This window comes from Lithobates pipiens, unplaced genomic scaffold (assembly GCF_037356315.1).
Source record: "Lithobates pipiens isolate NorthernLeopardFrog02 unplaced genomic scaffold, aLitPip1_a1.2 Scaffold_18, whole genome shotgun sequence".
NCBI classification, from domain to species: Eukaryota; Metazoa; Chordata; class Amphibia; order Anura; family Ranidae; genus Lithobates; species Lithobates pipiens.
Genome location: NW_027507758.1, coordinates 559,804,638 through 559,829,864, shown reverse-complemented (window position 1 = coordinate 559,829,864; position 25,227 = coordinate 559,804,638). Strand labels below are relative to the sequence as shown.

Here is a 25,227-nt window from a genome sequence, read left to right as displayed (position 1 = left end):
ACTAGAAAAGAACCAGGAAGAGACAGAATATCCCAGTGGTAAAAAAATAAAACATTGAATTAGCCATTATCCCCATTGGGAATGTGAAATAGTTGTAATAACAAAACTCTAACTTAGGCATTATATTATCATGCATATCTGCCCAGAGTTTAGCTTTAAAAACAACTCTCTATCCTGACAAATTTAAATCTTTCACATCCTGTTTTTTACCCCCTCTCATTTTTGATTACTGGTTTGGCACATCAGCATTGTTAAGCCTGTTTTTTCTGAGCAACAACTGAAAATGGCTATCCATTTTGTTCCAAATTGCTTTTTAAATACAGTAAAGTACATTTTACCTTTTTATTCATAGCTGCAGGTAGTAATGTGAAGTAATCATGCAGGCCAAAAAAGGCAAAAAAAAAAAATAGCCACAGGTAGTCAATTGCCATTATTAGATTAAAAAATAAAAAGTTTTTTTTTTGTTGTAATGCTTTTTACGCTACTTATAATAAAAACATGTACACTCTTAGTGCAGGGTCTTTGTTACAGTGATAATGGGAATTAGACTGGGGAGAACTGTAACAAGGGGTGATATTTGTGAAAAAGGGCAGAATGCATGCTCAGTATGCAGAAATGTATAGGGTAACTGGTTATATGACAGCCCTAATTAATGTAACAGAGAGGTTTAAGTAGCGCTCTAACTTGGGAAAAAAAAAGTAAGTGACATTGACACACAAAACATGAAAATAGAACCATGGTCTACCTTTTTTAAAAGAAATGACTGCTGCGGCACTTAAAGTAATTGTAAACACAATTTTTTTATTATTTAGTAGCAAACGGGTTTAAACTTACCTGCTCTGTGCAATGGAATTGCATAAAGCTGATTTGAATCCTGTCTAAATTGCCCTAGTGTATGAATGTGAGTTAGGGACCTTAGATTGTAAATTCCTTGAAGAAAAGAGACTGATGTAGGCATACAATATGTTTTTGTAAAGCGCTGCATAAATCAATGGTGCTATATAAGTCCCTGAACAAATAAAAATAAATAAAGCAGCCCCCAAACCTCCTGTTCTCAGGTCCCCTGCTGGCACTCCTGGCTCCTCTTCTTTTCGGTCTGCCACCAAAAGAAGCCACTTCCTGTAGCCACACACCAACTCTCTGCTAAGCTGAGTTGCCTGCTGCTATAGACACAGACAGCAAGGCTCTGCCCTGCCTCCCATTCCCTTGTCACAGGATTTGACTGACATTTGGTCCTGCTGCCTTGACAAAGTCTGCAAGAGGGGAGAAGGGAGAGAGCCACTACAGACGACAAAGCACTAAATCAAATGAGAGCTCAGGTAAGTATGGGAGGCTGTGGTGGTGAGGGGGCATAGTGCTACCTAAATATTTTTTTTACCTTCTTAAAAGGAATGTATTGGGTAAAAAAAAATGTTTATGCTTCAGAACCACTGTAATTGGAAGCACACCTGCACTTAGTTATACTTTGGTCCCCCCTGCAATGTCACACAAATACCTGTTGATCCATCTAGTGAAGTCCACCTCTTGCTGCTTTTTGTGATGGGGTGTGAATGCTGCTTTACAGTTCTTGACTTCAGAGCAGCATTGACACCTTCACATATGCAGTGTGTTCCCCATTAACTCATTGGGCATCAAGTGGAGGCCTACCCCATGGTGGGTTCTTCTGGACTACTCAAGGCGGCAAGGGTCCCTTGTTATAACACAGGGATTGCACTTTGCCTGAACATAGCTCTGGGACCAGACGAGAGCTACGGTCATGTGAAAGTCAAACATTAAAGTACCGGTAGTCCCCCCAACTCAGATGAGCCACTTGTGTGTAGTGTTATATGGAGTTCTTCTAAGGATAGAGACTCATATTCTACACACTTGAACAAGTGCTTGAGTTGCATTAGGAGGCACACCCAGAGCCTATGCCAACTCCATCAGTCAGCATAACTCTATCTCACTCCCGGTAGCAAAATGGGGTCGTGCCAAGCACACAGCGTGGACCTCATGCATGCTCACTTAACTCTTGTTCCTCCGCACCCAGTGAGCAGGACATAACTCTCTATAATGCTAATCTGCTCCCAGGGACCGACGTAGACAGACCGCTAGGGAGGTAGCCGTGACACCGGACCCCCTCTCAACTGGACAACTTGTCACCTTACCAGGTACCACAACAACAACAGCTGTTTTCAGTTAACCTTTTGTTGCTCTGATGTTACTAGAACCTTTTTTTGTGCTGTAGTTGACTCAGACGCTTGTATGTGCTCCAGGGTCCTTTGTGCACCCCTTGAGTAACTTCATAGCAGGCTTTGTGTGGTTAACAACTTTTACTAAAAGCTCAGCATGATAAACACAACATGGCAAAACATCCTTTTTCTAGCTAACGCTAACAGTGGCTGGCCCAGGGTACCTGCGTAGGTAAAGTTCTTGTGGGTGTAGTCTGTAGCTGGCAAGATTTGATTAGAGAAGTTCATGACTTGGGTGTACTCTGAAGGCCAGTGCTCCGTAGAAGAACTACAAGTATCAGCATGTCCTGCAAGGTTTCTTTTGTTTAGCCCATTGATCTGTATTCTCTTGAGACTTGATCCTCTGCCTGTTTATATGCTATAGGGCAGGACAACCCCCCCCCTCCCCCTTAACCTTGGCAGCCATACTGGTCTGGCGAACGTGAACACAGTATTCATCCTGCCTAAAAGTGTATGTTTTAGAGTGGGATGACAGGATGTTTTAGGGGACATGGCTATGAGCATTGTCATTGCTTGTCAATCGGCATCTGGCCGCACCTACACCTACCCACTGCTTTCTCGATTAAGCACATTGCCTCTGCTGTTGAAACCCTCCCAGTGTGAGCTGTTGTGTCTGTGAGGGGGAATGGATGAGGCACAAAAGAGGGAGATTAATGCCATGTACACATGACCGGGCTTTTCCTCAAACTGAACTCCGTCTGACTTTTCAACTGACTTCCATCGAATCGGACTTGTCTACACACAATCACACCAAAGTCCGACAGATTCGACCGTGATGGCGTACGACCGGACTAGAATAAGGAAGTTCATAGCCTGTAGCTAATAGCTGCCCTAGCGTCGGTTTTCATCTGTCAGACTAGCATACAGATGAACAGATTTTTCGACCGGACTCGAGTCCATTGGAAAGATTTGAAACATGTTCTAAATCTAAAGTCCGTCTGATTTTTCGACAACAAAGGTCTGATTAAACCCACACACGGTCACATTGTCCGACAGATTCGTTCCGTCGGACCTTTGCTGTCCAAAAGTCTGGCCATGTGTACACGGCATTGGGCTTACCCAGGAAAAGAAAATTCTTTTTTTTGTTTGTTTTTATTTATTTGTTGGTATTGAATTTGCTTTGTCTTTTACATAGTTACTGGATTTGGGACCTGCTGTGGCTGTCACATTTCTTTAGAGACCTAAATGAACTTTAGAGGGGTCATTCTTATAATAATGAGTGATAACAGGGTTAGTCAAAGAAATTAACACAGAAAGAAGAGAAGGGAGAAAACAACAAAGGGCAACACAAGACTGTCACTGTATAGTTGTAGCATCCCAGCCTTGGTTAGTCCATGTTAGATAGATAGATATAGGTGGCCTGGTGCACTGCAAAAGACAGAGTTGCAACCTTCCTTGCCCTGCTAAGAAAGACAGCTAATGAGATGAAAGCTGATGAGCAACAATTATCCCCATTCTTTTTTTCCTAGCGACTCTTCACTTTGACAGCTTGGGTCCTAGGCTACCAAAAGTATTAATAGTGAGTCATTATACTTTTGCACACATATTTTAAAGCATAATTCCAGGCATGATATGGTATACACTTAGCAGCTGCAGCTAAACAATTTGATCATAGGAATACTTGCATAATAGTTTCTTCTGGCTTGGGATTTAGTGGCATGGACAGGAGAAGGCAGGAAATCCCTACACACACACACACACACACTCACATTTTGGGATCTTACAGTCTTCACTAGCAGAAGGCAAGGGGGGGGGGGGTGGGGGGTTAAGGGGCCTCCTCTGAACCATTCAGGAGGCAGGATAGCTCTAGACAGCGGATGGAGGGTGAGAGCTGGAGCTGCCGGAGTTAACTTTTCAAGTGTCCCAGCAGGTGATTGGTTGCTAAGACGCCCTTCATTCTAACAAACAGTCACCCGCTGGGACACTTGAAATGTTAACTCTGGCAGCTCCCACCCTCCACCCAGAGCTGCTTTGTCTCCCGCTGTCAGCATTGTCCTCGTGGCTGCCTTTCCGCTCTGCTATGATGACAGCAGGTGAAGAATGGGCTCTTAAATGGTGGTCAAGATGGCACAGCTTCTCAGTCCACACTTGGCGCATGGTCTGGCATTTAGTGATGCCTGCTGTAAGAGGTAATTATTTATATGAAATAATTCCTATTTACCTGGTTTTAGGAAATATATACAGTATATTTAGTACAGAATACAAAAAAACGACATGTTTGCAGTTTTTGTATTTTTTTTTCCGCATTCATTTTAGACACAATAGAATTAAATAAAGGATTGAAGAGACAATAGGATTAAATAGAGACATCGACAAGAATGCTGCATCGGTAGTTTGAATATGTGAACATACTGTGTAAAAGAAATTGGTAAGAATGAATCCATAAAATTCTGCTGTTTATAGCTTCATGTGTTTGTTCAGCAACTGCTCCATATATGGATAAGCTGCTTTTTCCAAGAACTTCACTGATATACTGGCTACGTTTACTGATAATGGGAAAATTATCTTTTCAGAGCGATGGGAGTAGAGAAATGTCTTTGACACCTTAATTCCATGCAAACAATAATCTGCAGTCTGAATAAAACTCTATCATTATCTTTGTAAACTGAATAATTTATGTTGTTAATACTGTGGAAATGTTGGTGCCACAGATACTTCCCCAATGCGTTCACCGATGCTTACAGCTAAAACCTGTATTTATTTAGACAAGCAGATATCTCCCAGTGAATGGCAAGAAGAGACATAAGCCTGTTGTATGAGAATTGGGATTTGATGATCCACAAAGATCTGAGGAGATCAGCCCCAAAAGACTAGCAAATGGTCTCTGGAGCAGCTCAATGTGCACACCCAAAAATAAGGGAGTGAGCTGAGAGAGCCCCCCATAGCAGGGATATGCAATTAGTGGACCTCCAGCTGTTGCAGAACTTCAAATCCCATGAGGCATAGCAAGACTCTGACAGCCACAAGCATGACACTCAGAGGCAGAGGCATGATGGCACTTGTAGTTTTGTAACATCTGGAGGTCCGCTAATTGCAGATCCCTGCCCTATAGCGTAGGGTTCAAAAGGTCCATCAATTGAAAAAAAGGTAAGTGACTTACATCTGTTGAGGCTGCGGTCAACCCTATGGGGTGGAAACAAGCAACCTTTCCGTGCCTGTGTGTGTGGAGAAAGCCCTGTCACCACACAGGATGAGGATATTTACTCTTGATGCCATGGAATTCCCAGTCCTTTATCCTTTATGGGGTTCTCTGGTGGTTGTTTGAACTAGGTGAGTAAAAAAATGTAAAAATAAAAATCCTGTTGGTGCTCCGATCAGCAGAAGCACTTGAAGTCCTATGTCTACATAGCTGCCACCTGGCTACATGTCTAAAAATGGATTGGAGACATCTGGTTTAACGAACATCAAATTGCTTTATTTCACCAAAAAATAAAGCATTTCGACATCTCTGACTAATTCTCAGTCATGTAGCTAGATGCCAGCTACTGCAAAATGAATTAAGACTATTCAGTTCCCTCCTAATGCCCAGGGTGTCTATTGTTACATCATTTTCTGTGGGGGAACGGTTCTTCCTGTCAGAGAGCAGAGGATAGTGGAACCTGAAGTCCTGCTGCCAACCCCCTTTTGAAATACAAATCCCAGAAGAGCTTAATCAAAAAGGGATTATGGGAAAGCCTATAAATTTGACAGTGTTGGTCAGGCTCACTCTCTTGGCCCAGGGACTTCAGAGAAGACGGTGGGATGCTGCCGTTCTGCACATACATTCAGCAGCTCAGCCCATGCTAGGAAAAGATGACACACATCTGCACAGTTTTAATACAGATCACTACTCTGAGTGTTCACAGCTGCTCTCAACAGACCAGAGACTTTCACAGTTCCCATCATTACTCATCATGGTTGCCAACACATTAACAGCTGGCTGCACGCTCACTCCTCCTCTGGTAAAGGGGTATAAGACTTGCTCGGCTCATCCTGCAGTGCCGAAGATCTTATCTGAACTGGGATTGGTGTAAGGACATTTGCTTACTTGTTGAATAAAGACACTGCTGGCAGGCATGCGTATACATATATTATAAAGTATTGGCACACCTGCCTTTACACACACATGCTCTTTAATGGCATCCCAGTCTTAGTCCGTAGGGTTCAATATTGAGTTGGCCCACCCTTTGCAGCTATAACAGGTTCAACTCTTACGGGAAAGCCATCCACAAGGTTTAGGAATGTGTCTATGGCTATGTTTGACCATTCTTCCAGAAGCGCATTTGTGAGGTTGGGTACTGATGTTGGAGGATAATGCCTGGCTCTCAGTCTCCACTCTAATTCATCCCAAAGGTGTTCTATCAGGTTGAGGTCAGAACTCTGTGCAGGCCAGTCAAGTTTCTTCACCCCAAACATACTCATCCACCAGGCATGCGCATTGGCTCCCAAGTGATGCAGCGGGCACACCCCCTAGACGGCCAGGATGCCAAGGACGTCATATGACACCCACCCAGGATGGGAGATCCTTCCTGCGGATGTCATTTGACTATGAGCGGGGAAGCAATTGGTTAAAGTTGAACTTAACTCTCTCAATCAACATTGACTATTTTTAATCCTCATGCTGCTAGCATTAGTAAATAGATAGGAACGTATATCATATTTACTTGTTTTAAACTTTTTTTTTTGTACGTTTCTTCAGTTACTTCCTGGTTTCTTGTCAAATTATGCCATACATTCCAGGAGTCTTTAGGAGGGTCAACAACTGGGTTACTTTTTTTGGGAAAACCCAGGAGTCTTCAGTTGGAGAGGAGAAGGGGTTTTCTCTTCTAAATCCAGTTTTCCTCAACCCTTTTTTCAGTCATGGCACCCTTTAAAAAGGTATGTATAATCTTGAGGCATTATGGACAGTCTCGAGGCACCTCATTCTAAAATGTAAAAACTATTCTAATAGTTTTACATAATGCAGCAACATCCACACAGGTGTGACACCCAACCATGGAGGTGATTTAGGCTACTTTCACACTGGGGCGGGCAGGCGCCTGCGGTAAAGCGGCGCTATTTTTAGGTTAGCGACGCTGCCCCATTGTTTTCAATGGGAAGTGGCGCTTTAGGATCGGTGATTACACCGCTCCTACAGCGCTGCAGGACTTTTTTGCAAACGCACTGCTCCGGTGTGAAAGCCCTCGGGCCTTTAACATTGGAGTGAATTGAGTGGCTCTTTCAGGGCGTTTTGCAGGCGCTATTTTTAGCACTATAGTGCCTGCAAAGCGTCTCAGTGTGAAAGTATCCTAATTCTCCCAAAGCCAATACACTTTTCCAAACCTGTACTGACTTGTATTCAAATGTTTCTCTTCTGCCTCAATTTTTCTCCATCACTCAGCTAATGTGACCCCCAATGCTTATAGAGAGGGGCAGGGGTGGGTCAAACAAGGTTGCTATGCAGGGGATTGACATTCTCCTTATCAACTGATCATGCAATTGATCAATAGATCGACAGCAGCTAGAAGGTTGAAATGTTGCACAATGAAAATCTCTGGGTTTGTGTAACTAAAAGGCGCCTTCATCCACACACCGGTTTGTATACAATTTTTGGGGAATTTTTAGGCATTTTTCCAAGGCACCCCTGAAGAAACCTCAACTTCAAGGCACCCTGGTTGAAAAAGGCTGTTCTAAGCAAATTCTCCTAAATGCATGAGCTTGAGCTAGGGGCATATGGATTCCAGGAAGTAAATGCTACATAAAGCATTTGCCCTTACCACCGCCATAAATGCTAAGGGGGTGTTTTTCAAAGCGATTTCCCAACAAAATAAAACACAGAGACATGGATGGTTGGGAGAGCTTGCTTTGGATATTAAAAATGAATTAAATGGTGTTTTTGGTTTGTGATGCTCAGATGCAGTGAAGGTCCATGTTAAGTTTTGCTTTACAAGTCATGTGGTATTTTGAAGTGTAAATCCTCTGTCATAGATGCATAACAAATAAAACATAAAAATTCTAATTAGGTTTTGTAAAATGTGGTTTTATTGCACCGCATCTGAAATTGTGTTTATAATAAATATATTTTTACATGCTGTACACACTGCTCAGCTCATTAACAGCAGTTGGCTTCAATCTCATTTGGTGATAATATTTTGCAAAACATTGAAAAAAAAAAATGTCTTGGTTAATTAAACTGTACCTCCAGCCAACATTTTTTTTTTTGTATAAAGTGGTGAAGGGGCTAGAACCCCTATCAAGTTTTTTTTTATCGTTGTCCAGCACATTGTTGGAGAGATTTTTCCCCTCACTTCCTGTCCATCTGATACCTTTGTGTCCACAGCAAGTAAGAGGGAAATTTCATTAGGGACACAGCATTAAACCACTTTTTTGATGGTAAAATACAGGACAGAATTCCCTGCCGGCTATTTATTGCTGTTTGGATTCCCATTGTAGAATTGGTCTCACTTTCTCGAACAAGAAATGAAGGGAAATCTGCCCAATGAGACCTCAGACAGTAATAAAAACTTGACTGGGGTTTTAAGCATTTTTGGTCAATTTTACACTTAGATGAAAATAATTATTGGAATATCAACAAATGACGGTTTGGTCATTGTTTCCCATGTTCAATATACAGACATTTTCTAGTCCAAACTCATATTAGTAAGTATGAGGCCTAGCCTTCTGCTACAAAATCACTGTAAACCATTTGCAGCGCTGAGGCACTTACTGACCGGTGTTAATGAACTGCTTCCTACATCAGCACATGCTATATAATCAGGTCTACCTAAACAAAGCACACAATTTACCCGCATGCTGTGGAAGTCACCATTTGGTTGGCTGAACCAATAACATGAGAACTTGGTATATCACTGAGGTAGAACTAATAATTGTTCAGTAGGGGCCAGTGACTCGTGATTGTCCTCAAGTGGGGTTACTAGATCCTAACGAACTATAAAGGATGCGTTTTCATGAGTATTGGTTCTTTTTTCAAAATGGCCTCCACTGATGTGCTTATTTAACATGTATGTTTGAGTTAGTAGGAAGCATGATCCTGTGAAGGAGAAGAGGAGTGGTGTGAGATACTGCACTTGGTTTTTACAATACTGAAGGTATAGTGAATTCTGGTAATGACATGGCTTAAGGCTTGCTAAGGTCCCCTGTGCCTTCATGGTGTTTGCCTGTTACTACGGCAGTGTTAGGCAGTTAACTTGTGGAACAGTTAGGTGTGAAAGACTCAACCACAATTCTGGCAAGAGAGAGAATGCTCAAGAAAGGAAGCAAAGGAGAAAGGCATTTGAGCCCTGCTGTCTGGTTTTAGTATTGGTTTCCCATGTATATATTATATACTGTATATTGTACATGTTCCCATTATTTAGGTTCTAGTTCCCTTAAGGGGGATGATTGGAAGATGTTTTGTGTACTCTGGGGTTCTCACCCATGCAGGGGGAAGGTTTTCAGGGTAGCTTACTTGGAGAGGAGAGGGTTGATTTACAGTTCTCTCTGGATTGGCAAGTCCTCATTTAGCATGTGGAATCTGGAGGCTTGGAGAGACCTTGGGTGAGAAAGAGTCTTTAATCCTGGGACTTTAATCCTGGGACTTCATCGTGAAACGGTTAACCCATCTGCAGGAGAGGCCAGTAAAGGAACAGGAAACAGCGGTGGTAGAGTGGTTTACAGCCATGAGAAAGTGTAAACTGTCTGGCAAATGAGACATTGTTTGAGGAACTTATGCAGCCTTTGTGGTAGATGGGAACCCTGAACCCTGGTGTGGAACTGGTATAATGGCAGTGAGTCAACTTGTTATTTTCATTATACCAGAATTATGGACTGTTTTGCGGGAGAAAGCTGTTTTGTGTGCTTGTTTTTGAGAGTACAATATGTTTATTTTTAAACTTGGCTGGCCAGTGATCCAGCGTTCCCCAATGTATTTTTATATATATATATATAAATTGGGGAGACTGGGATCACCAACCAGCCAAGTTTAAAAGTTATATATATCATTTTTTTTGTAGTGTCTTCAATTTAGAACTACCTTGCACCATAACTCCCCAACAACCTAACTTCCTATAGCTGCCATAGCAATGCAAGTAGATGAAGGGGAGGGGCTGAAATGATTAAATGAAAAGGAGGTGGAGCTTTAGAGCTTTACATCAATTTGCTATTCCACTAAAACCAAAATAGTGTCTATTTGTTCTTCTTTTACTAGCTTATCTTCCAAAGCAAAACCACAAGTGCACTTCAATAAGGCAATGCAAAGAGCAACGAAGATTTACAAAATGCAGTCACCCCCAGCAACAAATAATTTCATGGAGGCTGCCATTGCTGTTTCTCTTTTTACAGATGCTAGTAGATTGGCTTTCACTTTGAATCACTAACTTGGGACAAACATTCAGATAAAGACCTCTGGCATTCTCAATCCGACGTGAAGCCAAGGGGTTAATAGTCAGGCAAATAGTATTCAGAAAGAGGTCAGTGATGGGAGCCCCCATGTGTTTTCTCAGGAAAGGCTTATTTTAAAGAAGACTGATCCAGGACTGTGCTTAGCCATCACACTGCACTAGGCATGCCTAAATGACAACACCCCCCTTGTTTAAGTTCCTCTCCTTGTGCCATGTGATTGTTGTAAAATTACTGTTAAAATGCGCTACAGAAAGTGATATGGAGGCTAGTGCAAATGATGGTGTTATGCACAGGCTTAACTAGAAATAACAGTACCCCATAGGAACGGATTGATTGAAACCTCAAATTTAGGTGGCCTGTTAAGCACCTCTATAGTACTTATTATGATGCCCTGTCATAAAAGGGTTAGTTCACCTTTATCAAAAAAACTGCATATGCAGATAAGGTGTGTCTGTAAATAAAAACAAATGTGCAGCTTTGACCAAAGTTGAATAATGTCCTTAATATAGGAGTAGGCCATTTGCACACCTCACGAAGCCTCACTGGAAAACTCCTAGGACTTTACTACAGATGTTACTAATAGACACCTAGGTGTTACTGTTTATCTTCACCATCACAGGAGAGAGCTCTCAAATGCTGAGCTCTGAGCTACTCCATCAGGGGAGAGAAAGAGCATGTGAGGGGGTTTGAATAAGAGAAAGAGCATGTGAGGGGGTTTGAATAAGAGAAAGAGCTTGCTCTTGTGATGGTGGGCAATTAGTCACAAATGTCTAGAGGTGGTCAAAAGATGGAAATAGGTATGGAAAAATTTGTCACAATGTATGAATTATGGCGCTTGATGCAACCCTTATAAACCCTGATGCCCTAGGCACTGGCCCATGTGTACCATCATGATAAATACAGTCCTGGTCGGATCCCATTCCAGAACAATTCTGTTTGGATGCTGGGGGTTACTGCATGTTTCCATAGCCATGTTTGTAACCAACAGGTGCCCTCTTGTACCCTCATAGCAAAAACATTGCTCATTGTGTTATTGTTGAGCTGGTCTGTCCTTTGTTTATTTGAAGAGCTGAGGAGAGCTGTATGTTTTCTCTTCCTGACCAGATTACAGAGACCGCTGGATTATCCGCTGAGTTCTCTGACTGCACGAAATGGATTCTCCACCCACAGCAGCACTTCAGTTGTTTCACTTTCTGCCGGAAGGTCTTGCTGAACGTGTAGTAGATGATGGGGTTGAAGGCAGTGGAGGACTTGGCGAATAGGCAGGGCAACAGAGATACAGTTGGGGGTATGTTTGTGCTAGAATGAAACATAGACCAAAAGCTGACAACGGCATAGGGGGTCCAGGAAACCAAAAAACCAACACTGACCAGTATTGCCATCTGTGGAGAGATAGAAAGGTTGTGATTCTAAATATGTAAATGAAAGTCATTAGAACCAAGGAGAATGAAGATAAAATGTTGCATTGGAAAGCATCAAAGGTTGTATATTGTTGTTTGAAGTAAGAAAAAAATAACTGACATAAGCTTTTAAGGCACAATGACCCATCTTAGACTGCATACAAATAAAGTACCTACCAAATATGGTTTTCAACATCAGTGGTCCTTAGGAAGTGCAACCAGGTCAACACAGTTGGTAAAAAAGATAGATGGGAAAGACACCAGTTGAACATTTTACTGGGCCAAGCCATAGCTTAGAGCAGCCATTCTCAACCTTTTCTTGTTTATACATTTTTATTAGCGTATACCAGTAAAACAAAATTACAAAGAGGATCTCCTAGTCCACCCATGCAAAGGCTAGGACTGGCAACATTAGTAAAGACAGACTTACACATTATGAACAAAAGAGGAGGTACATCCTCCCACAGGCAATTACAATATACATAAATACGCCACAGAAAAAGGGTTTCCGAGGAGCTAGCATTGCATGTCAGAACATGTGGAGTTCCAGACAACATTGCGGTTGACCATTGCCTGGACTCAATGAGAATTCGAAAAGGGGCATAGGGACCCTTCAAGAAAGAATGTCCGGTTCACAAAGGAACAAAATGGAGAAGTGGCCCCATGGGATTGTCACCCCTAACACCCATTTGTTTTAGAAATCAATTTTCCTCTTAATAGGGGGCTATGAGGATTAAGTACATGTCTCTCTTTGGCTGCTTTGCTGGTTCTTTCTGTTTTTCAGGTGACGAGCTGCCTGCTGGTGCTATGAAGGTTTACCTCAGCTGCTGAGCACTGGATTGGTGAAAAAATCTTTTGGCGGGGAAACATCTAGCCAATGAGTGTAACTTTGTACTTGTATCCTCTCCTGTCACTGGGCGCAGTCAGCATTTACCTCAGGTCTGTCAGCTGGACTCACCTCTGTATTCTCCTCAGCCTTCCTTCTGGATCTTTTGATCTGCTCTCCCACCCTCCCTCCCTCCTCCTTTGTTATTGCCCCTCGTCACGGTCCACCTTTATGTGGGTAATGTCGCCGGGGGGGGGGGGGGGCAGGAGGAGGGGGAAGTGCAAGGACTTGGGACCCACACGGGAACATTGTAAGAAGCATGGAGCAGGGTTAACTGGAAGATCTGGGTGGCTAGGCAGTATTTGGGGATGTGGGGAACCCTCAATCCCTTAGCAATCTACAGTGCCTTGAAAAAGTATTCATACCCCTCTTTAAATGTTCCACATTTTGCCATGTTACAACCAAAAACGTAAATCAATTTTATTGGGATTTTATGTGATAGACCAACACAAAGTGACACATAATTGTGAAGTGGAAGGAAAATGATAAATGGTTTTCCAAATTATTTCCAAATAAATAAGTGAAAAGTGTGGTGTGCGTTTGTATTCAGCCCCCCTGAGTCAATACTTTATAGAACCACCTTTCACTGCAATTACAGCTGCAAGTCTTGTTGGGGATGTCTCTACCAGCTTTGCACACCTAGAGAGTGACATTTTTGCCCATTCTTCTTTGCAAAATAGCTCAAGATCTGTCAGACTGGATAAAGAGCGTCTGTGAACAGCAATTTTCAAGTCTTGCCACAGATTCTCAATTGGATTTAGGTCTGGACTTTGACTGGGCCATTCTAACACTTGACTATGCTTTGATCCAAACCATTCCATTGTAGCTCTGGCTGTATGCTTCGGGTCGTTCTGCTGGAAGGTGGACTTCCGCCCCAGTCTCAAGCCTTTTGGCGTCTTTAACAGGTTTTCTTCTGAAATGTTCCTGTTTTTTTTTTCTATCCATCTTCCCATCAACTCTGACCAGCTTCCCTGTCACTGCTGAAGAAAAGCATCCCCACAACATGATGCTGCCACCACCAAGGTTTGTTCAGGGCGATGTGCAGTGTTAGTTTTCCGCCACACATAGCGTTTTGCTTTTAGGCCAAAAAGTTCAATTTTGGTTGCATCTGAGCAGTGCACCTTCTTCCACGTTTGCTGTGTCCCCCACATGGCTTCTTGGCTTCTCGCAAGCTGGACTTCTTATGGCTTTCTTCTTGCCACTCTTCTATAAAGGCCAGATTTGTGGAGTGCACAGATTCTCCAGGCAGGGTCTCTGCAGCTCATCCAGAGTTACCATGAGCCTCTGGGCTGTTTCTCTGATTAATGATCTTTATGTCAGCCTGTTGGTTTAGGTGGATGGCCATGTCTTGGTAGGTTTGCAGTTGTGCCATAATCTTTCCATTTTTTGATGATGGATTGAGCAGTGCTCCGTGATATGTTCAAAGCTTGGGATATTTTTTTACAACCTAACCCTGCTTTAAACTTCTCCACAATTTTACCTCTGACCTGTCTGGTGTATTTATTGGCCTTCATGATGCTGTTTGTTGACTAAGATTCTCTAACAAACCTCTGAGGGCTTAACAGACTCCACCTGTGTGTAATTTAATCTCAGTATACATACATCTGTTCTATTTACTAATTAGGTGACTTCTGAAGGCAATTGGTTCCACTAGATTTTAGTTAGGGGTATTAGAGTAAAGGGGGCTGAATACAAATGCATGCCACACTTTTCAGGTATTTATTTGTAAAATAATTTGGAAAAGCATTTATCATTTTCCTTCCACTTTACAATTATTTTCCACTCTGTGTTGGTCTATCACATAAAATCCCAATAAAATACATTTACGTTTTTTGTTGTAACATGATAAAATGTGGGAAATTTCAAGGGGTGTGAATACTTTTTCAAGGCACTGTATGCATAAAAAGAGTGGCCCTAGAAATTCTAGGATGCTTATCAGCCCAGATGAATCGCAAAATCCTACTTTGGATTAGACAGAGAAAATGGTGGGGGGGGGGGACCCGAATGGGTAGGGTACAGAGTAATACAAATGTTTGGGTCTTTCCCAACCTTTTTAACACAGAGGAACCCTTGAAATAACTTTCCGGTCTCGGAACTCCTGCTAAAAATGACTATATCTACAACACATGATGCATTAGTGTGATGGTCAGTGGGAAGAATGCTCCTTATATTTGGGAAGAAAGCCCCATTAAGCCACTATTAGTTCTTTTTCATTCAACCCAGTGGGCTGAATGACAAAAAACTGAAGAGCTGTATGCTAACTATGCATTGTTGGTACAACGATCTCCCCGCTGAGCTATTGTTTTCTGGCGGGGGGGCAGCCCTCACCAGAACCAACCGGTCGGTGCTTTCAGCCATTGGCTGAGAGCTCTGTTCGGATGCCGATCTGCAGACCTTTTTCGGTCATGCTCCTTCGACAGAAGCTGGCCGAGCTACTGAAACCGCCCAATTTTTTATCCTTAATGTATTTGTGTGTGCACCAATGTAGCACTAACCCCCGAAGGAGCTTCTGGTTATTTTTGGGATTAACACTACCTTCCGTTCTCTTTTTTGCACATCTAGGGGATGTCCCGTGGTAGATGGCCCAGTAACTTGAGACTGACAATAGATCCACTTGAATGGATTTTATTTGCAAAACTCAGACAATTGAACAGTCTTTCAACTTGGGATCAGAAGGTTGGAAGGGAAGTTCAGGTACTCCTAGTATCAAAGTCAAAAACACATTGAAGAACTTGCTTACATTGCATCCAGAGAATAGCCACTCACAGCTGGATGATCACTCAGGTTGGACAGTTCCTATCTCACAAGGCCTAGCAGCCAACTTGGTGCTTACTCAGGAACAAGTCTCTGCCACAGACGTTGTTGTAGAAATGTACAAGATAATTTCTCTGCCACAGACTTTGTTGTAGAGATGTAGGGAATCTAAGCTGTAGAACACTTGTAGGATACCTGGATCTTTCAGCCTGCTTGGTGATATCCACAAGATCGGATTCTCTCGGTTACTTCAGCCCTTCCAGGCTCTTGCTAAGAATGCAATGGGGCTTTGGGGGCGTAGTTTCTGCAGCCCTTTTCGGCCATTAGCGGGGCCTTTTAACACCTGCCAATGGCCGAAATAGGGTAAAAAGCTCCACTGCAGCAGCGGTTTGTCAGCACTTTTTAGCACCGCTGCCCATTGATTTCAATGGGCAGGAGCGCTTTAGGAGCAGTGTATACTCCGCTCCTACAGCGCCTCAAAGATGCTGCTTGCGGGACTTTTTTTTTAGACCCCTCACATTTTTGTAAATATTGTAAACAACTCAACACACAGCCATTAATGTCTAAACCGCTGGTAACAAAAGTGAGTACACCCCTAAGTGAAAATTTCCAAATTGGGCCCAAATTGTCAATATTTTGTGTGGCCACCATTATTTTCCAGCACTGCCTTAACCCTCTTGGGAATGGAGTTCACCAGAGCTTCACAGGTTGCCACTGGAGTCCTCTACCACTCCTTCCATTTGAGGATGCCCCACAGATGCTCAATAGGGTTTATGTCTGGAGACATACTTGGCCAGTCCATCACGTTTACCCTCAGCTTCTTTAGCAAGGCAGTGGTCGTCTCCGAAGGGAGGGGATCATGCTCTGCTTCAGTATGTCACAGTACATGTTGGCATTCATGGTTCCCTCCATGAACTGTAGCTCCCCAGTGCCGGTAGCAATCATGCAGCCCCAGACCAGGACACTCCCACCACCATGCTTGACTGTAGGCATGGCACACCTGTCCTTGTACTCCTTATCTGGTTGCCGCCACACACGCTTGACACCATCTGTACCAAATAAGTTTACCTTGGTCTCATCAGACCACAGGACATGGTTCCAGTAATCCATGTCCTTAATCTGCTTGTCTTCAGCTAACTGTTTGCAGGCTTTCTTGTGCATCATTTTTAGAAGAGATTTCCTTCTGGGATGACAGCCACGGAAACCAATTTGATGCAGCGTGCGGTGTATGGTCTGAGCACTGACAGGCTGACCCCTTCAACCTCTGCAGCAATGCTGGCAGCACTCATATGTTTATTTCCCAAAGACAACCTCTGGATATGATGCTGAGCATGTGCACTCAACTTCTTTGGTCATCCATGGAGAAGCCTGTTCTGAGTGGAACCTGTCCTGTCAAACCACTATATGGTCTTGGCCACCATGCTGCAGCTCAGTGTCAGGGTTTTGGCAATCTTCTTATAGCCTAGACCATCTTTATGTAGAGCAACAATTCTTTTTTTCAGATCCTCAGAGAGTTCTTTGCCATGAGGTGCCATGTTGAACTTCCAGTGACCAGTATAAGAGAGTGAGAGCGATAACACCAAATATAACACACCTGCTCCCCATTCGCACCTGAGACCTTGTAACACTAACGAGTCACATGACACCGGGAAGGGAAAATTACTAACTGGGCCCAATTTGGACATTTTCACTTAAAGGTGGACTCACTTTTGTTGCCAGCGGTTTAGACATTAATAGCTGTGTGTTCAGTTATTTTGAGGGGACAGCAAATTTACACTGTTATACAAGCTGTACACTCACTACTTTACATTGTAGCAAAGTGTAATTTCTTCAGTGTTGTCACATGAAAAGATATAAAATATTTACAAAAATGTGAGGGGTGTACTCACTTTTATGAGATACTGTGTGTGTGTATATATATATATCTATATATATATATATAGAGAGAGAGAGAGAGAGAGAGAGATACTGTATATCATTTTAGCATACACTCCCTCTTCTGACTTCTTCTGCTCAGTGCACATGTGACACACCATCAGAAGAAGGTGTATCCCGATCCTGCCCATGCAAACTTAGTTGCAGTACTGGAAGAAAGCAAGGAGGAGGCATGGTCCATCTTGGGGATGTTCCTGCAGTCCTCCTGAGAGCCGGGAGCACCTGAAACTGCTGGGGGAAGAGTTGGAGGAGGAGATTTGTCTTGGTAATGTGCACGTCATTCAAGACCATTGGTAACTTTGCACAGGGTGTGCCATGTGTGCCTGGGCCCACCCTAATCACCCAAACACCTATGGCTGCCATGCACAGCTGCACCAAATTTAGCACTTTCCAGTTTTAGTAAATCAACCCCATATTGTTACATGGTCTTTTTTTTTTCTTTGCTGGCAAGCTGGTAAGTGTACTGATAAATACTTTGTGTGTCGCTTGCTCTGTGCAAAACGCTTTGTTTTGTGCGCATCTGAACGCAGCACTAATGAATCTTATGGCCACAGCTGCATCTTGCATTGTAAATTTGCACAGTGTTTAAAGATAATTTTTTGCTGTAATTAATGATGTACGCATGTAAATGTTTGTGCATTGTTAACATGCGTGCCAGCATGCAGCGTGCTAGTACTAATACCCACTACCACTGTTCAGGGCTAATTTATAAATAACAAACAGACCTGACATCCCATTCCCATGGTAGGAAAAGTATAGGTCTTTTTTGGTTTTGGATGGAGTGGGGAAGTATTAAAAGTATTCGAACCCCGCTCTGTTTTTACTGCAATCTTATGCTCAGTTAAATATGTAGGCATGCAAAGGTTACTGTTGCTCCAGGCATCAGTACAACAGTTAATACAGTGTGAAGATAGAGTGGTTCTTAAGTGTGTACATGTGGCAGTTTAGTTTTTACATGTGGTCTCTTGTGGCGATGGAGATGTTTTTGCCACTCCATCGGCCACTATTCGTCTTCCATAGCAACAGAAGCAGATCTGTACTGCTGGTTTCTTCATCCTGAAAAGACTCAAAATGCGTCATTGAATACATGTTGGGGTTTTTGCTTTCCAAAATGTGGTCATTTTGTGGGCATTTTCATTGTCTTGGTGCTCCAGGGCCTTCAAAATTGTGATAGGTTGTCAGGAAATGATATGTGTAATTTATGCTCCTATAATGCCTGTAGGTGCTCCCTACATGTTGAGCCTCTGTATGTGGCCAGGCTGTGTAAACGTATCACACATGTGGTATCGCCATACTCAGGAGGAGTAGCAGAATGTATTTTGTGGTGTAGTTGCAAGTAGGTTTATACAGTGTGTGAGAAATAATTGGTAATATGACAATTTTGTGAAAAAAAAAATCTTCAGTTTGCAAAGTTGTTACTTACAGTTACTATTGGGCACAGGAATAGGCCCTGCTATGACATATTATATCAATAATTGTAATTGCATGCCCCTGTTAAACAGGGGCAGAAAGATTGGGCTTTGGGTGGTGGTGGTGCCACAACACTGTAACCCCTGACAGATACTCTTGTTGGGTGCAGAAATGGACCCTGCTGTAAAATATTAGATCAAAAATTGTAATTACATGCCCCTGTTAACCCATTTCTGACCAGCCACAGTAGTTGTACTGCAGCAGGTTGGCTCCCCTGGGCGAACCAACGTAACTGTACATCGATTTGCCTTTTGACCACTAGGTCATGCGCCGGAGCGGATGCAAGTGCCCAACTGGCACAATGACCGCTGGGCACCCAGCAATCGCACAGAGCAAGAACTGGGATCTGTGTGTGTGTGTATATCTGCAGAGGGTGCGCCATGTCCACGAATATCACTGTTGACTGTAGACACAGAGGCTGCTTGTACTCTTTTAGTAGCCTGTGAGTTTCTTCCTCTCCTTGGTGGCCTTCCGGACATGATTTTTTATTTTTTTGCAACACCACACTACATTGTATTAGATCAGCCATTCTCAACCAGGGTTCCGTGGAACCCTGGGGTTCCTTCAGAGGTTGCTAGGGGTTACTTGAGCTGTGGCTTATGAACCACCTATTTGATGATGCCTACTGAGTTCCAGGTTCAGCACCACATAGCAAAGCCAGCAGCATGACACCAAATATATTGTTAGCTGTCTTTAAAGGTGGCATTCTAAACACCAATTTAAGGGGGACATTCTTCCTATGACCACTAATATAAGGAGCATTGTTCCTATTGAGCCCTGATGATTTGGTTTTAGTAAGGGTTCCTCGTGACATTAAAAAAAATTTTGTGGTTCCTCTAGGGTTAAAAGGTCGAGAGTCTGTATTAGATACTGTGTACGTCGCCTAAAGTGTATTAGAAACAGTACACCACAGAATGCACTGTACATATAGGCTACACTCTGGATGCAGAGTGTGTGTGTGTGTGTGTGTGTGTGTGTATATATATATATATATATATATATATATATATATACGCTGCCTGCACTGACTGACTAAATATCGAGTAAACACTGAAGAATATATAGTCTATGCTAAATGCAAAGTGTATATATACTAGACTGACTGTGTGTGTGTATATATATATATATATATATATATATATATATATATATATATATATATATATATATCAAATGCATTGCCACTAACTGAATAACCTGCCTGTTTAATCTAAATCAAGCTATCTCTCTGTCCACGCCAACAACACTACACACGGCTGCCGTGTAAGCAGCCTTATATAGTGTGGGCCATGGACTTGGTGCCCTTGAGCCATGATTGGCCAAAGGCACCCTGCCTTTGGCTAATGATGGCTCTCAGTAGAGCGCGCTATGATTGGCCAAAGCATGCAGGTCAGGTGCATGCTTTGGCCAATCATCATACAGCAATGCACTGTGATCTCACAGTGCATTACAGGGCATTCTACAGAGCTCAAATTTCCTGGGAACGCCCTAAAATGTTCATTGTTCTGCGAACAGGCGAACACCCGATGTTCGAGTCAAACTCATGTTCGATCCGAACATCAAGCTCATCCCTAAGTAAGATGGATATGGCTTGATATATATAGAGGAGCCTAGGTAAGAAGTTAACTTTTAGCATGGCTGCCTGGACAAACCACAAAAATTTTAAGTTTTCAAATCAAAAGCAAGCAGAGTTTGAATGTGGGAGAAATTGAGAGAATATACATCATTGAGACTAAATGGTAGGTAAATTCCCAGATATTTTATAGACTTGAAGGTCCAGGTAAATGGGAACTTAGTCTTTGAGAAGTTCCATCACTCAATGTCAAGGCCTTTAGCAGGGTGGGAAGGAAGGTTAAAAGTTTGAGTAAGAATGAATAAGTTGTCTTCAAATGCAGAAAGCTTAAATTCTCTTGTTGGTGTTGGTAAATCATGTATGTTGGGGTTTTGCTGAACCATTCTCAGAAACAGCTAAAGTTTTATAACATAAATCAGTGGGGATAGAGGATATCATTGTTTAGTTCCATTTTGTGTGTCAAAGGCATTCAACGGGTGTCCTTTAATGTAAACGCTAGCTGTATTTATTGGCGTATAACACTCACTTTTTCACCATGAAAATCGGGTGCAAATAGTGTGTGCGTGTTATACGCCAATACTTAAAGTGGTTGTATACTCAAATTTTTAACTTTTACCTACAGGAAAGCCTATAATAAGGCTTACCTGTAGGTAAAAAAAATATCTCCTAAACCGTACCCTCGGTATGCGCCGCTGACTGCAGCGGCGCATGCGCACAAGGGGATTCTCGGCCTGAAAATCCGGCAGTGGCCGGCCGGCCGGAATGAAATCTCCCAAGCGCTCGCACGGGAGTGACGATATCGCGGCTCTGGCCACTCACAGCGCCGGAGCCGCGATACCCGGAAGAGACGCCGAGGGAGCATGTCAGCTCCCTCGGCGTGGATCGGGCCAGATGTCGGGGCCTCGTTCTAAGGTAAGTATTTCATAATGAGCTAGTATGCGGTGCATACTAGCTCATTATGCCTTTTGCTTTGCAGGTTTAAAAAAAAAAATTTGCGGGTTTACTACCGCTTTAAATTTTAGCTGCCTCGGACGGGACAGGGAGGGGGGCGGGACGAGCGCTGTCAGATTGCATACAGTAAGAATCTCCTGTTTACTTGGCAGCCTCTGTAATAGGAAGCTGCTGCATTGATGGCAGTGGTGAGGCTGCTGCATTGATGGCAGTGGTGAGGCTGCAGATGGGCACTGACCCTTATTTTTGCTTCAAAGTTTCTCATTTAAAATTTACGTTTTTTCCTGAAACCTCCCTCCTAAAATGAATGTGCGTGTTATATGCCGATAAATACGGTATTTTTGAAAATAGGCAGGTGTATTATAATCCATTGACAGTCATTTATAGACTCTAAGCTCCAGATCACCTCTCTCCTCTGCAGTTATTATACATTGAATTTAATTTAATTAGGCCATTCTTTGCAGCTTCTAGTCGTGGCGACAGCAACCGCTGCCTCTGGCCAAATACCATCAAATACTAAAGGAAACCAAACACCAGTCTCTTCACATTGTGAATACAAATCTTTTTAAAATTCCAGGACTTCTAATTAAGTTAAGTTAGCACATTTCAAGTTTAATTATTATCTTCTTTTATATATTTCAACACTTGTTACATTTGTTGTCTCTTTACTGGGAAAACACAGTATGTAACAATTTAATTAGTGTTTGAGCTTTCATGAGACACTATCAATGCTAATAATCCCTTTTCTTTATATCATCAATACTGACAAAGTAAAACAAAAAAAACAAACAAACAAAAAAAAAACATTCTTGCTGACTATTTTTAACTTAAAAAAAAAAATCTATTTTAAAAAATAATAACAACAAAAAGGCTACATAGTTGTTAACATAGCATTATATGTTATGCCTTTTTAATCTTTTTTTTTTTTCATTATGATTTTTATAACCATTGTTGTAGCTGAGAATTCTAGCTTATTCCAGGTGGTTTTGTAACTCGGCCTCTTTTATGTATTTCGGTACTTACATTTATTGTCTCTTTATTTGGAAAACACAGTAAAGTGGCGTCACTAGTTTTTTTTTTTACAATGCTGTTTGGGGGGGGGGGGGGAAGAGAAAGGAATTGAGGACACAGATTCTTCAATTCCCTTCTCTTTAGCCTCAGTTGCACTGAAGTTGAAGGAACAGGAGATGGGGGCTCTTGTTCATTCATAAACGGAGGCAGAGTAGTAATCACAGTTTACTATGCTCTGTTGTGAATAGACACAGGAGCGAATTTGTACCATTTACTCACTGTGTCCAATTCAGAAAAAGAAGGGGCCAGTAAATGACATATCAACCAGTCCCTTCCCCCACTCTACATCCACCTGTGCTCCTGCATCATCTGGCGGGAGAGGGAAGTCAGCGGTGCTGCAGGGGGGCAAGAGGGGCCCAGGCACATGGGGGAAATCAGATGTGGCTAGCACAGGGAAGGGGATCGGTACAGGAGGACAATTATAGAATGAGGCACTATGTCTGTGTCTTTCTCTCCAGCAGCTGAAAGCCAGAGGGAGGGAGAGGAGGAGAAATCGCCTTTCAGCTTCTGGATGGAGAGAGACAGTGCATCTTTCTGTAAATGACCTCCTGTCTTGCCACACCAATCCCTCTGCTTTCTGGGCCCTTCTGTGGTACCCCCATATAGGTGCCACTGATGTTACCCCTCTGGTGTGTGTTACCTGGCTGCAGTCCACACATCCTGAACCCCCCATAGCGATGTCACTGGCACATTATGTAACAAGTTAATTACTGAGATCTCATGAGGCAATATTAATGCTAACTATCCCCTATATCATTAAGGCTGACAAACTGTAAAAAATAATTCTGGCTGACTATTTTTCATAAACAACCCCTCACTGTTAAAAAAATACTTTAGGGCAACGTTATTGTTAACATGGCATTATATGTTACAGCTTTTTTTTTTTTTTATCTCTTTTACATTTTGTTTTTTTAACTATTGTAGCTGGGAATTCTAGTTTATATCAAGTTACATACATATTTATATATATATATATATATATATATATATATATAGTTACATAGTTAGTAAGGTTGAATAAAGGCACCAGTCCATCCAGTTCAACCTGAGTGAGTGTCTACAATTGTCCCTATCCCTGTACATTGCACACTCACATCGGTCCCTACCCTCAAGGAGCCCACAATCCAAGGTCCCCATTCATATACTAGGGCCAATTTTGGACAGAAGCCAATTAACCTACCTGCATATCTTTGGAGTGTGGGAGGAAACCGGAGTACCCGGAGGAAACCCACGCAGGCACAGGCAGGGCATGCAAACTCCAGGCAGGTAGTGTCGTGGTTGTGATTCAAACCAGCGACCCTTCTTACTGCTAGGTGAGAGTGCTACCCACTACACCACTGTGCCGTCATTTTTGTTGGTTGGTTGTTTTTCAAAGAAATTCAAATTGCCCATATGCCCACGAAGGTTCTCATTTTTTGAGATCAATGCATCGTTACTAGTAATTTGTCTAATTTAGCTATACTTGTTAGGCTGTTGTTAGGCTGAATTTCACTAAATACTACTAACTACAAATTGCCACAACTAACACATTGTGGTGCTATTAAATCCCATATAAAATAGATATAGAATAGATAAGTAGTCTGAAAAAAATGTGTCTAAATAGGACTGTAGGGTGTCTAAATAGGATTGTTCAATCCAATAGGCACCAGTTAGACATAATACACTCAATAATCGGCACAGTGGTCAGACACACCATTTTTCCCTTCAATACAAATGTAAGGAAACACATGCTGAGGGGAGTGGCTATCACTCAGCTATGCCAGTACAGACCACTACAGTGTGAGGGAAGGCAGTATAACTTGTACTGATAGAAAAAATGAATTTTAATACATTTCCAAGCTAAAATGTCAGTGTGAAATCATACTATGCAAAGACATAAAAAAGTGTGAGAATTCAGTTGTGCGTAAATAAAATTTTTAAGGAAATCTAAAATAATCGTCAAGCCTTTGGATTAGCACAACAGCCAGGCAGCAAGCATTTTTAAAAGGAGATTTCAGTAGTGGTAGCCTAAGTAATTTGCCAGGACAATTTTCTTAATTATACTTCAGAGACTAGTCTGTAATAGACTTCAAAGTATCTAATGCATTTATTTTCAGTACTGGGCTTTCTACAGCAATCCAATTAAATCAGCAGACCTTCATGATTGATTTACTGGAAATATGTAAACACTGCATTGGACTTTTATTTACTGTGTATTCAGAAATTCTGCTTTCTGCAGAATGTGGAAAACTGTTCTTTTATATTTTCAAGATGATACTCAAAAATGATTGGATATATACAATGCTCAGCATAAATGAGTACACCTCAACAGATTTGTCAGAAAACCTTTACTTTGCTTCCAGAATCAACATTTTCTACGGGACACTATACTACAAAATACTCCCACAAATGTGCAACCAAGATTTGTAAAATTTGCACACACAAAAAAGTATTCTAAAAAGCTTCTAACAAATTAATTCATGACCATGTTGCAAAAATGAATACACCCCATTAAAAAGCCTTAAATGCAAAGCTAAATTTTAGACAACAAAATCCTAATTACCAAGAATTCAAATACAGCTGAGTCTATTTATTAAACAGGTGACCAGCAGACAGTTT

At 42.1% G+C, this 25,227-nt stretch overlaps 1 protein-coding gene across 1 annotated transcript in view; it reads right to left on the bottom strand.

Moving 5' to 3' along the window:
* Positions 1-8,208: 8,208 nt before the first annotated feature.
* Positions 8,209-25,227, bottom strand: part of LOC143988983 (opsin-5-like) — a 78,582-nt gene continuing 61,563 nt past the window's right edge. Inside the window, exon 4 of the mRNA XM_077488957.1 lies at positions 8,209-11,971. Within this exon, the coding sequence (XP_077345083.1) occupies positions 11,612-11,971 (360 nt within the window). The 3' untranslated portion in view covers positions 8,209-11,611. The remainder of the gene's footprint in view (positions 11,972-25,227) is intronic.